At 39.1% G+C, this 16633-nt stretch overlaps 1 protein-coding gene across 1 annotated transcript; it reads left to right on the forward strand.

The window, feature by feature from the left end:
* Positions 1 to 502: 502 nt before the first annotated feature.
* LOC137030443 (titin homolog) lies at positions 503 to 13801 on the forward strand. Its single transcript, XM_067400798.1, has 8 exons — positions 503 to 617; positions 1251 to 1430; positions 3764 to 3952; positions 4209 to 4385; positions 4493 to 4634; positions 7398 to 7951; positions 8711 to 8852; positions 12975 to 13801. Exons 1-8 carry the CDS (start codon positions 522 to 524, stop codon positions 13799 to 13801), a joined length of 2307 nt encoding a protein of 768 aa, XP_067256899.1. The 5' UTR covers positions 503 to 521.
* The last annotated feature ends 2832 nt before the right edge of the window (positions 13802 to 16633 follow it).

A 16633-nucleotide genomic window follows, 5' to 3' on the forward strand; every position in this document is an offset into this window, starting at 1 on the left:
TGCAGTATTTCAAATAAATTCATATTTGAAATAAAGTTTTGTTGGCAAGTTTCTTCTGCTCAATATGTCTTCAAATTGGTGAGACGCTCCCACTACAGACGTCAACAAACTGGAAAATCGTACTAGAGACTTCTAGATCATTGTCTGCAGTAGTTCCCAGCACTGAATTATACTAGCAAACTCCTGGGATTACTGAACTCTATTGCCTTCTAGAATGATCTTGACTGTCTCCATACTGTGAGTTCCGCTCTCTGGTCACCCATCCCTTCACTTCTTACAGGGGATTATACTGAAGATTCAGGGGGGTTGAAGGTTTAGCCAAGGCAGATTAAAGTGGCTATCCTCAACCTGGTAATCCAGCCATCTGTCAGAAAGCAGCCAGGCAGCATTGGGCTGCAGGGTGTGATTTGTCTTCCTTCCTCAGTTTGCTAATTAACACTGCCAAGGACTAGCTCAGTTCTCACAATCTACAGGACATAAGGATTGATTCAATAAAGAAACACTTTTCAAAAGAGTTTAAAATGGAAGAGACATATCTGCTTGACCATCCTGGAGTAAAAAAGAAGATTCTGCATGGAGGTCAAGGACCGTTGCCACATTTTCCAAAGGGAACAAAGGTAAGACGCGTATATGGTCTTGGATAACGCTTTCGATTGGATATGTGTTTGGATCGGTTCTAACCATTTACTTTGATTAGAAATGGTTGTATCTTGATTCTATTGGTAATAAAATGGTTTTATTATGTGACAAAACATTTGGTCCATAGAATTGCACAGAAGTTTGGCAACCTGTCATTTTGGACAGAGGCTGAGGAACATTGTATAAGTGCCAGGTGACTTTTCTCCCCCCACTTGTCCAGCCATATGGCCCTCAGCCTGGAGAGGATGACAAACATTTTCCACGACAATGCCAACATTAATCTCTCCATTTACCAGCTGTGCTCTGTATTCACTCTGTGTGCTCCCATTCCATTAAGGTGTCTCCATCAATATACTTCAAAAAAGACTATACATTTAAATGTCTTATAATGAAGGCAAAGTTGAACCAGGAATGAAGCTATTAGGATGGCACGAGGAAAAAGATTTCCTGGCCTGCTTGAAAACTCTGTATTTCTCTCAACAACGCATACAAACATGCACCAAGTAGCAAGTGACATGTACATGGTGTACTAAGCAGGAAAAAATATCTCTGCTCTCTCTTAATCCTGTTTTTATTATCTTTTTTTCCTCTATGCCTTCCTACCCACAAAGCTGGTGTTCCACTTCCAGACTCTGTTGGACAACTTTGAAAGAACTGTGATTGACGACAGTCGCAAAAATAAGCATCCCACAGAGATTTTCGTGGGGAAAATGTTCAAGATGGAGGTGTGGGAGGTGCTGTTAACCTCCATGAGGATTGGAGAGGTGGCAGAGTTTTGGTGTGATGCCATTGTAAGTGTTTGAAATCAAACTAAACCTCTTGTGCATATCCACTGTTTGTTACTTTCTATAATCACCTACTTCAGTTGGATCTTAATTAATCTTCACACAAGGATGGAGGAGAATATGTGTCTCATGTATTTTGTGCTTTTGGTGACCTACTATATTTTCTATTAACATTCTCATTTGCTGTTTTTATTCAAACACATGAAAGTATATAAATGATCTATTCTGCAAGTCAAATGAGACTAAAGATTCCAGTTAGATGGTTGGTGTTGAAATATGTTGAACGAAAGGTCATGGTATGTTTACTGCAATTCTCCTCTGCTGCTGAATCTTTCAGCACCATGGCAATAGTTGTGAATGTGGCATGTATTGAATGTGGTGCAATTAAAACTGTGTACAACAAAATAATGATTCTGATTAAATTCAGTTCGATATTGATTCATAAGGATACACATCAGATACAGTCCATGGCAATTTTTTTCAATTAAGGAAAGAAAGAAAAACTCGACTAATGCAGTAAACTATACAGGGAGTACAATTGGTACTACATTACTATATACAGTGCCCTCCATGAGTATTGGGACAGTAAAGACAAAATTGCTCTCTTTGCTGTGGAGTCTGTAAATATGATTAAAAGATGAATTTGAGACAAAGTACAGAAAGTATGTTTTATCATTAACTGTTTCAACATATAAATGTTTTACCAACTAGGACAACAGCACTTTTAATGTTTCATCCCTCTATCTAATGTGAGCATAAGTATTGGGACAATTTAATTTAAAGCAAATGTACAAGTTTAAAAGCTAGTAATTAGCTGCAAATCCCTTGCATGCAATCACAGCAGTGAGTCTGCGACCAATGGACATCACCAGACTCTTGGTTTCATCTTTTGAAATGCTTTTCCAAGCCTTTAATGCAGCTATTTTCAGTTTTTGCTTGTTTTGGAGAGTTTCTGCTTTTAGTCTCCACTTCAACGGGTGAAATGCATGTGTAATAGGATTTAAATCTGGAGACTGACTTGGCAAATCTAAGACCTTCCATTTCTTCCCCCTGATAAACTCCTTGATTGAGTTGGCAGTGTGTTATGGGTCATTGTCCTGTCACAATATCAAGCACTTCTCTGTGAGTCTGGTGGCATTTTCTTGAACATTGGTAGCCAATATGTTTTTGTACACTTCCAAATTCATTCTATGCTTTCCAGATGCTTAGAATCATCTGCGCTTCCTTTTTTCTCCACACTTTTGCTTTCCCATCACTTTGATAAAGGTTCATCTTTGTCTCGCCTCTCCATAAAACTCTGTTCCACAATCCTACTAACTCAACTCTGTGCTTTTTTGCAAACTCTGTTCTGACTTTTCTATTTTTCGTGGGGATCAGAGGTTTGCATCTTGCTGTGTAGCCTCTATAATTCTGCTGTCTCCTGCAAACAGTAGATTGTGAGACCATCACCCCAGCTTTTCAACTATTTTAGGGTTCTTGTTCACAGCTTTCTGTCATTAAATGCTGTTGTTTTTCTCTGCTGACCAGGGATGCATTTCCTGAAAACATTGTTAACCAACTATGGTCATAAGTCCCATTGAACTCTATTGGTAATGACGAAACTTGCGACCATAATTCGCTTTTGGAAATGCACCCCTGGTCGTTGTTGGTTACTGAAGTCGCTGGTGGTTTCTTTCTTTTTCAGAACATTCCAAACTGCTGATTTGGTTATGCCTAATGTTTGAGCCAGTTGAGTTCCTCTTTTCTTTTAGCATCCAAATTGCTTGGTTTTTTGCTCTCAAAGTCACCTCCCTCATCTTCATCCTGGCTTGTGTGTGTCGTCATCAAACAAGACTCAGAATGCAGAAACAATGAACGATGTATACGACACATGCTTTTAATGTCTGAACAATTAATACAACAGGACGCAGCTGATCACTTAGAAACATCTGTAAGCCATTTGTCCCAATACTTATGCTCACATTAGACAGAGGGTTGAAACTCTAAAAGTGCTGTTCTTTTTATTGATGTTTTTAGTGATATTTTCCCAGCCCAAGCAAAAAACATCTTTTCAGAAAAAAACACAGTGCAGTCCGATTAACTTAAAAATGACTCTTTGTGCTGTAATCACAACAATACAGCAGGACCAGGCCAGGGTAGTCTGATTCCGGAACAAATGACTCTTCTGAGCCGGTTCTTTTTAGTGAATCAAAAAATATACATTGCCAACAGTGAAGCCTGATCCACAAATAAATGAAGGAATATTCCTATAGCCCATTGCTGCAAAAATAGTAGAAAAATGTTTGGTAGTTCTGTAGGAAACACTGGCATGTGATAATATTTTTCCTTTTTATACTCAGCACACGGGCCTTTATCCCATCGTGTCAAAAGGGATGCGACTGGCTGCTCAGGGAAAAGACCCTCTGGATGGCCAGAAACACATGTGTGGCATGGGAAATGTGTTTCACTACCACTCGACAGGCTTCCCAGAGCTCGATGAGATAATGAGGACACCTCAACCTCTAATCTTCATCATGGAGCTAATCTCAGTGGGTACACCTGGTATTCACACAGAGCAAAGAAAACAAGGATATACATACATGCTTCCTTTCAAAACAACACACTCATTCTAGTTCCACTCCTCCACCTTCAAGAGATTTCTCACTGCAACCCAAACAGCATAACAGAATGTTACACAATCAAGTGCTATACGCCAGGAAAGAAATGCTGTTCCCAATTCTCAGACCATGTTTTCAATCTTCAACCAAGCGCGACGAACACGCTCCAATTTTCTGTCTTCCTCAGGTGGGCGACCCATTCTCTTACCAGCGCGAGTCTTGGATGATGGAGAAGGATGAGAAACTAAAGGTTGTGCCCTCGCTGCATCTCTTGGGAAACGCTCTGGTCAAGCAGGGTCGGTTCCGTGAAGCTGCAGTGAAGTATCAGGAGGCTGTGGTTCTGCTGCGTACAGTCCAATCCAGGGTAAAAGAAAAAGAAAATGACACGGGGGTTACAAGGGGACTGTAGAGAAACAACATTCAGTAAAGCATCTGATGAGTGCACTTGAATTTGTTTTCCTCCCTGTTTAGGAGATGCCAGGAGATGAGGACTACATTAATCTGGGCAGGCTTATCATTCCTCTGGTACTGAACTACTGCCAGTGCATGTTAGAGCTGGAGGAATATTATGAAGTCATAGAACATACAACAGAGCTCCTGGATAAACACAAAGGTACAGTAGGCCAGCTTGTTAGTATAAACCAAATGGTGAAGGATTGGCTGGTTAGCATGGCCCAATTTAACTATGCCATCTTTTCCCAATGACAGCCATTCAGAAGTAGCCATGCATAGAGTGCTGCAGGGATTAAAGGTGCAATGTGTAAATTTGTGAGGATCTATTGACAGAAATGCAATATAATATACATAACTATGTTTTAAGTGGTATGTAAAGACCTTACATAATGAACCGTTATGTTTTTATTACCTTTTTAAGCCATTTCTGTCTACATACACCACGGGTCCCCTTGCATGTTAAGTCGCCATTTTGCGCATATTTCTACAGTAGCCCTAAACGGACAAACTGCTCTACAATAGTGATGTTCGGTTATTGAACGAATCGTTCTTTTGAGCCGGTTGAAACCGGTTCATAGGAAGAACCAGTCGAGCTGGTTCACTAATCGAACTGAATCAAACTTTAGTTCCGGGTTGATGACGCAAGACGCACAAGCCGAAGTAGCAAGTCCGACTCAAAAAGAACCGATTGAGCCGGTTCAACCAAGTTTGCAAAGGATTACCGAGGGGTCTGATGAGTGAGTTGACGATACCATGCAAGCATGAGGCACGTAATGGAAATGGAGTTTATTATTTCTATATACTTTAGACATGTAATGCGTTTGTGCATAAATATGTGTGTTGTAGTTGCGAATCTTATCCAAGATGTAGGCTAATCAATATTAGTCAGTCACGTCCGACATAAAGGATCCGCGATCCAATGAAACTGTGATCACTACCCTTTAAATGAAAGGCAATAATTGGCTATGCGTTCACACAAATACCTTTTTATTTGAATGTTTCAATATGCATTGACACAAATTACTTTATTTAAACGTTTCATTGATATAACATGACATTGAGTTCTTACAAAAAAAAATGCATAATGAAATCATAGCATGATGAACCTGTGAATCGGCTTTTTGAACCGGTTCGCGGAAATGAATCAGACTTTGCATCACTACTCTACAGAGTGTGTTTGCTTGACTGGCTACTCTCTGCTGTCTCAGATGACATCTTTGTCCTGTGTTGGCCACCGTAGCTTCTTTATATTGCAATTTGCAACTTCACCGCTAGACGCTGCTAAAATTTACACGATGCATCTTTAAATATTTTTGTTGGCCAACCCAGAAGTTAGCATTACCTTGGTTCCCTCAGCAAAAAAAGCCAATAGGTTTCTTTACAGGTGAACACAAATTTTATCAATTTTGAAGCCAAAAAACAATTGGCAGAAGTAAAAAGCTAAATTTAGGCTATAATCGAACTACACCGTCACCACCACTAAGCTTCTGAGTATAAACATAATGAGGCTGTAAAAGCGGACTAGTGAATAGATGTTTATCTGTTTGCCATGATGACGTTTAATCTCCCTGTCAACCTCAGTAGTCCCATTTGGCCACTTGTCAGCAACCGCCTGAATATTAAAATACATTTAAACAATACATCTTTATTTAAAGCATTTACCCATAAACCAATGACTTTGGGATGATGGAACTCGAAGTGAAATGCTTATTTGTTTTTGGGTTTTAGGACTGCTGCAACATTCTTTTTCATTAAATAAAGTTATTTGCAAGCAACATTTAATTCTGTATTATTTCATTATATTATAGTAGATGTTTTGCCAGTGCCCAAAGAAGTAACCATGGAAACAGTCCTGCCATTATGTAATACATTATTATTGATATACACATCAAAAAACCTTTGGTGTTTAGAATAAAATATAAGATTCATTATTTAATGATGCTAGCAAACCCAAAAAGCAGTTTGGGATTTGCAAGATTAATCTCAAACAATTCTTACTGAAATTACTAACAGAAAACCAAACATCAAAATCATTGAATTTGAAGGAAAATTACAACCAGCACAAATTAGTCAGAGAAATTTAGGTTGAGGTGATGCAGACCAGCTTAGTATCAGACTATCTTTAAATGTAGCCTTTTTGGTTATCATAAATAATCCAATTGCATTCACTTTCATAATTGTACTTGGCAGCATGCATAGTAATCTTCGTCCTCGGTGGTTTGGGTTTGTTTAAGCTTGGCTGGCTGCATGAGCAGTAGGGACAGGAGTTGGTCTGTGTAAGCCCTCTTGAAGCATGTGAAGTGACAGATGTATCGTCTCTCGCGGTGGCTCCAGAGGCAGTGTGGGTAGCTTTCCTAATGAGCCTTATGCATATGCAGCCGGCACAGTGACTTTGGCCTTCCTCAGTTCCCTTTATCGAGGACACTCTCCCATTTCCCCGTCCTCTCTAATTCCCAGGATTCATTTCATTCTGCGGTGCCCCATGTGTCACCCACACCTTGTTGTCTGTTTCGGTTCAAATCTTCCATCTTTGCTCTCTTAACTATTTCTCTAGTGTGTCACCTGGGGAGCACATCCTTTTGAAATGTGCTCACAGAATCTGCTGTGTTTTTGCCAGAGGCTGACGTTGACTGGGGGAAGTCTGTTTAAATGTTGGCAGAGTTAAAGATTTAGTGAAGAGCATGATCAAATGAAAGAGGGGGAGAGCCGTCAACAGAGAATCTTAACCAGGCTCTCGAGCCCACTCAGAGCAAGATTAGTTGTGTGTACTTGGTGTCCAAATTGGGTTAAAAAAGTGTGTGTGTGTAGCAAATAATAGTCCTGTATATGAACACTTGCAAAGCCTTCAGAAAGACTACGTAGCCTCAGTAGGTAGGTAACAGGAAGAGCTACAAATTACAGTCCGATTATTGATCTTTTCCAGACTGTGTCAAGGCCTACTACAAGCGAGCGAAGGCCTATGCAGCTGTGTGGAGTGAGAGGGAGGCCAGGAAAGACTTCCAGATGGTGGCCAACCTAGACATCACACTCTCTAGGTTGGTGCAAAGAGAACTGAATCTTCTCTCTGAGAGAATGAAGGAAAAATACTGGGAGGATAAAGAAAGGTACTGGAACATCTTTGAAGAGAAGGAAGAGAGAGAGATGGAATCAGAGGAGGAGGAAAAATCTGCGATGCCTACAAAAGAGGAAAGCAAGGTGGAACATTCTCAGTCCCCTGAAGAGGTTAAAGATGCTGAGAAGGGAATGAATCCATCTGTAGCAGAGGAAAATAAGCATGAAACCACAAGTGAACACCCAGCAGGAGAGGCCAATCTTAAGATAACAGCTCTGACCGAGGGCAAGGACTGGCAGCAGATGCTACGGCTAATTATGCTGCTACAGGATGAAGGCAATTTTAATGTGAAAGAGCATAAATACAGTGAGGCGACTGTCAAGTTCAAAGAGGCTCTGGAGTATGTAGATCATCTCCAAACTAAGGTAAGCCAGATGACTGAAAATAACGATAAAAGATCAGGGCTGCATTTCACAAAACCATTAGTTACAATTGGTTCATGATGTTTTTGGGAAATGTAGCACTGGTTTGGCATACACTTGATAGCTGTAGAAGGCACTGAGGATAAATCCCACCATTTAAAAAAATAAATAAAAAATACAGCTTCATGCTGAAATTATAGCTGGCCACATAAAATGTGGAATTTAAAACCACGCAGAAGCCTTTTACTTCAGTAATGGACTGAAAGCTTGGAGCGGTAATCTGAAAAAAAATTAGCGCCCACTTATCTAAAAACTACTGGGTGAATGTAACACCACCTTATTAATATTCATGAGTCAAGATAATAAAGTTTAGAATATGTCCTACCATGATTTTAGATTGTTCCTATGCCCAAATGGTGCTTTTTAATGCAAGCTTTACTATTTTGCAAATTTGACTCTTTTTTATTTTAGACTTTCGTATATGATGGAGTGCCTTAACACTATGAAAGACAATATCATAGAGACATGGGCTAAACAATGCTGTCAAAAACCATTTAAAACATCTTTGCAACTGCACAATACCCTGGCAACACTCACATCAGAACTTATAGTAACATATACCTGTTATATTTCCCAGAGGAAATGTACATTGGGGATCCAAAAATTACTTAGCAGGAACGCCAGGGAAGCTAAAAAATCCCCATGGGGAATCAGCAACCCAGTGCTCACTAAGCCATATCTATCTCTCTGTGTGTTTTTGAGGTGGAACATAAAGGAGAAGACTGGGAATCTCTGGAGAAAGTCCGCCTGCCACTCTGTCTAAACCTCAGTCAGTGTAAGCTGGAGCTTGGGGAATACCAGGAAGTGGTGGATCTCAACTCTAAACTGCTGAAGAAACATAAAGGTGAGCTTATATACTTATTCACTGCAGAAATGGACATTGACCAGTGGCCAGTTGCATAAACTGCTTAGACTAGTCTTACCAGGTAGTCATCAAATTTTTCTCTTCAAAACTGGCCATAACTTTTTGTATGTCAGTTACATATAACTTATGTGTGACACCATAAAGCACATGTCAAACTATCCTGCAGAGAGCAGCTCCAAAACACCTACCTGGAAGTTTCTAAGACCTTAATTAGCTGGTTCAGGTGTTTAATTAGGCTTGTAGCTAAACTCACAGGACAGTGCCATCCAGGAAATGAGTTTGACATCCATAGACAATGATGGGTGCTTTTCAAACAAAAGGCAGCATCCTAGTGAGGCTGTGTCCTTCCTAGTCCAGTCCTTCAGAGTCTCGCAGGCTAGAGTCCTGCTCAGCATTAAATACTAGAATGAGACAGTTAAGTAAGTGAACATGGCTACATCATGTTCCCACCCCCCCAATGGCACGTCACAAAAATACTATTAAATTTAATTTTGGAAAAAGACTTTGCTTTAAAAATCTTTATATTAATAGGCTTTCTATTAACTCTTTCCCCGCCATTTCCGTGTTTTTAGTTAGGTAGGGGGTGCTTTTATGCATCTTTTGAAAGAGTTTTGAGTCCTGATCAAAACACAGGTGAAGAAGAAGCAGAAACAAACAATAGCACATATGTAAGCACATGCATGTATAAAATAACGTGATCATCAACATTAAACAATATATAAATCAAAACTGCATAACGTTACCCAATGAAATGTCCACCCAGGACGAGAAATAGGACTGTGAAGCTTTGGGTGTGTTGGTGGACTTAGTCTACTCCATCTATGTTTTGATTATTGTTGCGAATCCAATCCAGACTTTGACAAAAACATGATTTTCTCAGCTTTTTGCTCAAAATGTTGAATTTTTTATGAAACTTGCCCACATTCAAATACTGATTGATACATGCATGAAGCTAGAATAAGGCTGTTTACACAAGTGCGTTTTCGTTTTAAAATGGCGTTTTAAAATGAAAACGATCCTCATGTGCTGGTGTTTCCACAGCTTTTCAGAAACGATCTCCATCTACATTACACAACCAAAAACACGTCACATGACCATTCATGCACACTGGGCATGAGCATACAAGTGTAAACAGTTGCCTCTTGCGCATGTAAGTAGCTGCAGTATTAAAAAAAAATATTTAGAATTTAACTGCACAAGGACTCCTAAAAATGCCAACAAAGACAGCACAGATTGCAGTTCATTCAAAGTCCCTTTAAGACAAGTCATTTGGCGGCCATCTTTGAAACACCTCTCTGGCATCCTGGGCATCATGCAGCTCCTCTTTGAATGGGGAAACATCAAATTCTCCAAAACTGTTCGCCAACCTTACGATTAAATTTCATATTTGAAATCACCAATGAAATCTAACAACAAGGGGCTCATAAATTTAGTTTCTAAACGCTCGAATCATGACAAAAAAACTGTATTTTTCAACCTGGATCAAGCTAATGCGCATGCGCAGACCTAAATGCACGTCTCTTCGGAGGCGCGCGTCTGACTGTTTCTATAGAAACCGGTAATTCTAACGGCCGCTGAAGGGACGCGATGACTTTACCAGTCGGCGATTGGCTCTTATTTAGAAGGCGGGACTTATTCCGCGTTACACTTTATCCCATTCAAAACAATACGAGTGACAAGTCTTGTGTTATTCTATAAGCAGTGTCTCATTTCATTTAATTTCAAAGGCTGCATCCTCAAGAGGACGAATCCTGTGAAGGATGCGGTATATGGAGTGTCCTTAGCCAGAATTAAACGAGACGTCCTTCGTAGGACACACTGGGCCAGTGGCGCCCCCAGAAAATTTTAATAGGGGTGGCCAGACGAGGCCACAGCAATTCTTGGGGTGGCAAAAAAAAAAAAAAAAATGATATATATATATTAGTCCTATATGTATATACATATACATACATGCAAAATCAATTGGTAGTTATTAATAGAATAATGAGGACACAAACCTTTACATTCAGTCGTGTTCGGTCCCATTTATTTGCATACACATACCTACACCGTTTGAGTCCAAAAATGTGCACATTTGTAGAAATACACATTTTGCATTCAGATTGCATTATGGTTTCATAATGATCGAGGTCATAAAATATAGTTTGCTATGGGGGTTCGGGGGCATGCTCCCCCGAGAAAATTTAGATTTCTCTGGTGTACATATGTGCATTTTTAAGACGTTTTAAGGCCAACAAATTGGATAACAATAGCTTTAAAACCATGTTAACAAATACATGCATTCACAGTTTTGAGGCAGCTTTAATCGCATGTGTGGTAATTTCATGACTTAACTTACAACAGAGCAATGACGGTCATTGCTCGTATTCTTTTGGGCTTTATTTAAGCTATAATAAAATAATTATGCAGCGCGCGCCGGCGCATTTGCGCATGCAATTCTTGAGTGCGCGCCGCGAGCACAGAATAACCAAGATGATTGGACCTGTTCTGTTCAGTGAAACAGCTCCTCTGGTGGCGTCAGTCAATCTATCTTTTTTGGTGGCATTTTATTTTCTTTCACTTCATGAACTTGTGAATTTACATTATGCATTTAAATTAATAGTACCCAATGCAAAATCATACTGGGGTGGCCACAGGGGTGGCCAGAGTTTATGCAGGGGTGGCCGTGGCCACCCCTGGCCACCCCTTGGGGGCGCCCCTGACACTGGCAGGAAAGGAAGCAGGAAGTAAATCGTTGCTATGCCAACGCCTTCACGGCAACCTCGTTGCGCTCTCAGCTAATGAAAATTATTAAAAAAATTTTATGTAATTTGAAAATAAAATGTATTTACTTGTTTTATTTTGGTTAATGCTTGAGGAGCTGGCTTATGTACAACATATCTGTTACAGAGACAAAAGAGGAGGATATTAGGAAGAAAAAAGTTTAAAACAAAAACAAGCATGAAACTACTTACATTTAAACACATCTTCGCTTGTATGTACATTTGATGTACATTCGCCATTTATTTATTTATTTTTATTCTTTTTTTTTTTTTCAAATAAATGATAGTTGTTAACAGTGACGCAAAGAATTGTGGGCTATCTGCAGCATCCGAATTCCTGTGAAAGAAGGACGCATTCTAAGGTCGCGTTCGGAGAATCCTACTTACTTTTCTGAAACGATACAGCCTCAACGACGTATGAAACCTTCGAATACGACCTCCGGAGGATGCAACCTTCGAAATGAGACACAGCTATAGTCTTTGGTTCAGTCTCCATGTTGTTTACACTGTCGTCAAGGATACACAAAGCGAACGTGGGCAGCCACGCCATCGTTTTCAAAAGTCTCCCTTTTGGTCCGTTACACTGAAAAGCAACTCCAACGTTTTCAAACTAAAAAGGGCTCTGTTTTCAAAAGTCTCAGTTTTGAGGGTTGAAAACACTGGAGTAGTGTAAAGGACAGGCGTAACCGTAGAAAAAGTTATGTGATTTAAAACGAAAATGCACTAGTGTAAAAGGGGCCTAAAAGTTGAGAGTCTGTTCTTTCTTTTAACACAATACAGTGAATGACAGCCGTTTGTGGTCTCCCAGTGACTTACATTATTAGGAGTTTAGTGTTAAATGATTAATTTACACCAAAACAAAAGATAACAAGTATGCCGAAATCTCTCACACAAAACAAAGGCGAGTAATGACGTGGCAGCAGACATACAGCCTTTCTCGGACACAGCCTTCCATTTGAGAAGTACACTACAACGTAGACACACTTTTGGTTGGGTTTAAGCAGCAGCAGATATAGATTGCTCCTTCATCACCCAGTGCAAGTTAGCCAATCACTCTGTTATAGTCTGTAGTAAAAAAAAGAGCCTTAAGCCATGTCAGTTTGCTTATACTTAACTCTCCCTTTTAGCAACCACATCTCGATGATTCACTTTGTCAGTGAATCCAGGAAGTTGAGCCAGTTGCATCATTCACAATATTGAGATATCCCTTGGTATCTCCATCCAGCCCCCTATGCAAAGAGCGAAAACTGTTGTTTACTTTAGTATGGATTATTTATTATGAAGTCAATGTGATGTGGCAGGATTGGTCTTCACTCTCTCACTTTTATCTCCACCTCAGACAATCTGAAGGCCGTGTACCAGCGGGCCCGGGCTCACTCGGCATTATGCAACGAAGACGAGGCTCGCAGGGATTTCACTAGGGTCGTGCAACTTGATCCCACATTTAAACCTATCGTCAAGCAGGAGATTAAGAAGATGGGGGAGAACATCAGAGTGAAGTGCGTCAACGAAAACAAAAACTACTGGATGAACACTCAGGAGAAATGGGAAAAGAAGACACAGGTCAAGAGGGGAAAGAAGACTAAGAAAGGAGTGACATGGGCAGATGAGAGTAAGATGTCGGCAGGGAACGATGAAGGACATTTGGGAAGATCAGGCTGCAGTGGCAAATCAGAGGAGAGCTGCAGTGTCAAGACAGGTAATAAAGATCAAGAACAGGATGAGAAGAAAAACGACGAGAGCCAAAGGGACGAGAGCTCTCTGACCCTGAAAGAATCAAAGGCAAAAACAGATAATACGGCTGCAGATAACGAAAGGGATTCAGTCCAAAGCAACGTGCCGGGAGATAGTATACAGAGATCAGAGAAAGATAGTGGAGGTTCGGAAACTCTACTGACCAATGACATCACAAAGAAAAATGATGCCCAAGATGAGATCACAGATGAAAAACAAGAGTGTCCTGAAAAGTCCGAAAAAGATGCAAGCAGTGGAGCACCAAGGGAAGAAAGGCTGACAGATACGACTGGAGATGATGAACCAGAAGAGAGCAACACAGCTACAGAATTTAAGATGGAGAAGACTAGTGTTGAGGAACCAACAGGAGCATCACCAGCAAAACCTGAAAAATCCACCGAAAATGTTAAGTGCAAACAGAAAAAGAAATAGATATTAATATCGAATCACATCATCTGAATGAATACAAACCAGACCAGAAGTATAACAAATAAAAATTTATTTCTTTATACACAATGAGTAGAAAGCAGCCAGTAACTCATTCATTTTTAAAATGCATTCTTTTCACATTTTGTACAGATTAAAAACATGAAAACAAAAAACTAAGACATGAATTGCAGTGTTAAAAATTAAAAATTCCTGCATTGCACATCAAAACAAAAACATGAAAATAACACAACACATATATTGCAGGGAAACAAAATGTTTGTATTCAGGTCATTTGAGCTGAAAACGACAACATGGTCATGGTGTGTAATGATGATGCCACAGGTTCAGAGGTTAAATCAGTAAATGCCCTGTTGTGTAGTTCAAAACAAGCCTGCAAAGCCAGAGACATATTGGGGTTGTGACACAAAGGTCTGCTACATACAAACAATAATAATGAGAGTATTTGTTAATGAGGCAGATGGCTAAATTTAGCTCAGGCAGCCCTTGGCAATGCGGTAAAATACTGTAATTTCACACAGCTCACAAACTAACCACATCTTGTTTTTTTTTTAAAGAAATAGACAAGGGAACTACTATGAAAGAGTTAAAAAAATCATATTAAGGAATACTGATTATAAATGTCATAATGGAGAATTATTATATTTTGCAAATGGTATGCATATAGGAGACTTTCTATTCAATGTATTACACAATGCTACATGATTTGCTACCATGTTGGAGCTCTATATACCATACTTTGTAAAAAATAAAAATAAAAGTTGAATAAATCATCTCCCTTTCTACACTCAAAAAAATAGCTCTTTGGCGGAACATGATTCAATCATGGTTCCACGTGGCTGAAAGAAGTAAAACCCAATAGAATCTACCATGTGCAACTAACTAGGATCAATAGTGTTAATTTAACTTGAATGAATGGTTTTAGTTTAACTAAAATAAATGTTTTTCATTTAAATTGAATAATTCTAATAATCCTACAATTAATGCTTCTTGTTTAGTTTAGTCTTGCGAGTTACATGATTTACACATGTGATGTTTGGTGTTGGAAGTCCAGAAATGATACTGATTTCATCTAGAGTACTACCATAGTGGTTGCTTTATTATTAAAGGAATTTGAAAGTCCTGTTTGATTGGGTAACTTGATTGAAACATGTTACTTCAAAATGAAAATATTAAGTTTAGTCAAAGAGTAACAGTTTCAAGTCAATTTAACATGAAGCAGTCACAACTGACCCAGAAACCTGATACAATGGTGTTAAATTACCATCAAAAAACATTTTTTGAGTCGGCATTCGGACGTAAACAAGGAAACTCTGTAACGTAAATAACGTATGAGAATGATGGGAGAGACAAATATGTTATTGTTTTCGCTACTTTTCTGGACAAAATATCTTAATTTGTCTTCCTAAGATGAACAAAGGTCTTACAGGTGTGGAATGACATGAAGGTGAGTAATTAATGACAGAAATTTCATTTTTGGGTGAACTAAAATCATTTTCTCAATGGGTTTTTCTCTTGTTTTCTTGTAAAAAAAAATATCTAAATATCCATAAAAATGACTATTTTATTTGAAAAACAATTTGTAAGATTTCTTTACTTGTTTTCATAGAATATAATGAATCAAAGTCCCTTTCAAGTAAAGTCTGTTCACTCGGCGGTCATATTTGCAACACCTCCGGGCTGCTACTTCGGGCATCCGAGACCAACGCTGCGTCCGAAATCAAATAATTCTCTACTATATAGTATGCAAAAGTGTGTAGCAAAATAACAATTAGTGATACGATGGACACTTCATATGAAGGACACTTCACTATCCCATAAGGCCACGGGAGAGAATTTGTGAATGGAGTTGAAGGGATGTAACTGACACCAGTAAGTCATGTGACAGTAACAACATGGCAGATGTAGTACGTCCAAATTCATTCATACTACACACTTTTGTACTCTATAGAACATACTTTTTCATACCTATTCAACAGTACGTGATTTTAGACTAAGCTTAAGTTAACAATTTTAAAAACTGCTTGCCGTACTCACATTTAAAGGTGCCATCGAATGTTTTTTTTACAAGATGTAATATAAGTCTAAGGTTTCAGCTCAAAATGCCCCATAGATTTTTTTTTTTAAATCATTTTTTAACTGCCTATTTTGGGGCATCATTAGAAATGCGCCGATTCAGGGCTGCTGCCCCTTTAATTGCTCGTGCTCTCCACCCCATCCCGAGCTCTCGACTCTATCATTGCATAAACAAAGTTCACACAGCTAATATAACCCTCAAAATGGATCTTTACAAAGTGTTTGTCATGCATGCTGCATGCATACATCGGATTATGTGAGTATTGTATTTATTTGGATGTTTACATTTGATTCTGAATGAGTTTGAGGCTGTGCTCCGTGGCTAACGGATAATGCTACACTGTTGGAGATTTATAAAGAATGAAGTTGTGTTTATGAATTATACAGACTGCAAGTGTGTAAAAATGAAAATAACGACAGCTCTCTTGTCTCTGTGAATACAGTAATAAACGATGGTAACTTTAACCACATTTAACAGTACATTAGCAACATGCTAATGAAACATTTAGAAAGACAATTTACAAATATCACTAAAAATATCACGTAATCATGGATCATGTCAGTTATTATTGCTCCATCTGCCATTTTTCGCTATTGTCCTTGCTTGCTTACCTAGTCTGTTGATTCAGCTGTGCACAGATCCAGACGTTAATACTGGCTGCCCTTGTCTAATGCCTTTCATAATGTTGGTAACAGTCGGTGTTATGTTGAGATTCGCCTGTTCTTTGGAGGTCTTTTAAA

This window comes from Chanodichthys erythropterus, chromosome 1, assembly GCF_024489055.1.
Source record: "Chanodichthys erythropterus isolate Z2021 chromosome 1, ASM2448905v1, whole genome shotgun sequence".
Lineage (NCBI taxonomy): Eukaryota > Metazoa > Chordata > Actinopteri > Cypriniformes > Xenocyprididae > Chanodichthys > Chanodichthys erythropterus.

Excerpts from the sequence above, each read along its gene's own strand:
- LOC137030443 (XM_067400798.1), top strand. The coding sequence starts at position 522 with ATGGAAGAGACATATCTGCTTGACCATCCTGGAGTAAAAAAGAAGATT. Across the intron at positions 1,431-3,763 it reads AGTTTTGGTGTGATGCCATT|CACACGGGCCTTTATCCCAT; the intron begins GTAAGTGTTTGA and ends TTTTATACTCAG. Across the intron at positions 8,853-12,974 it reads ACTGCTGAAGAAACATAAAG|ACAATCTGAAGGCCGTGTAC; the intron begins GTGAGCTTATAT and ends TCTCCACCTCAG.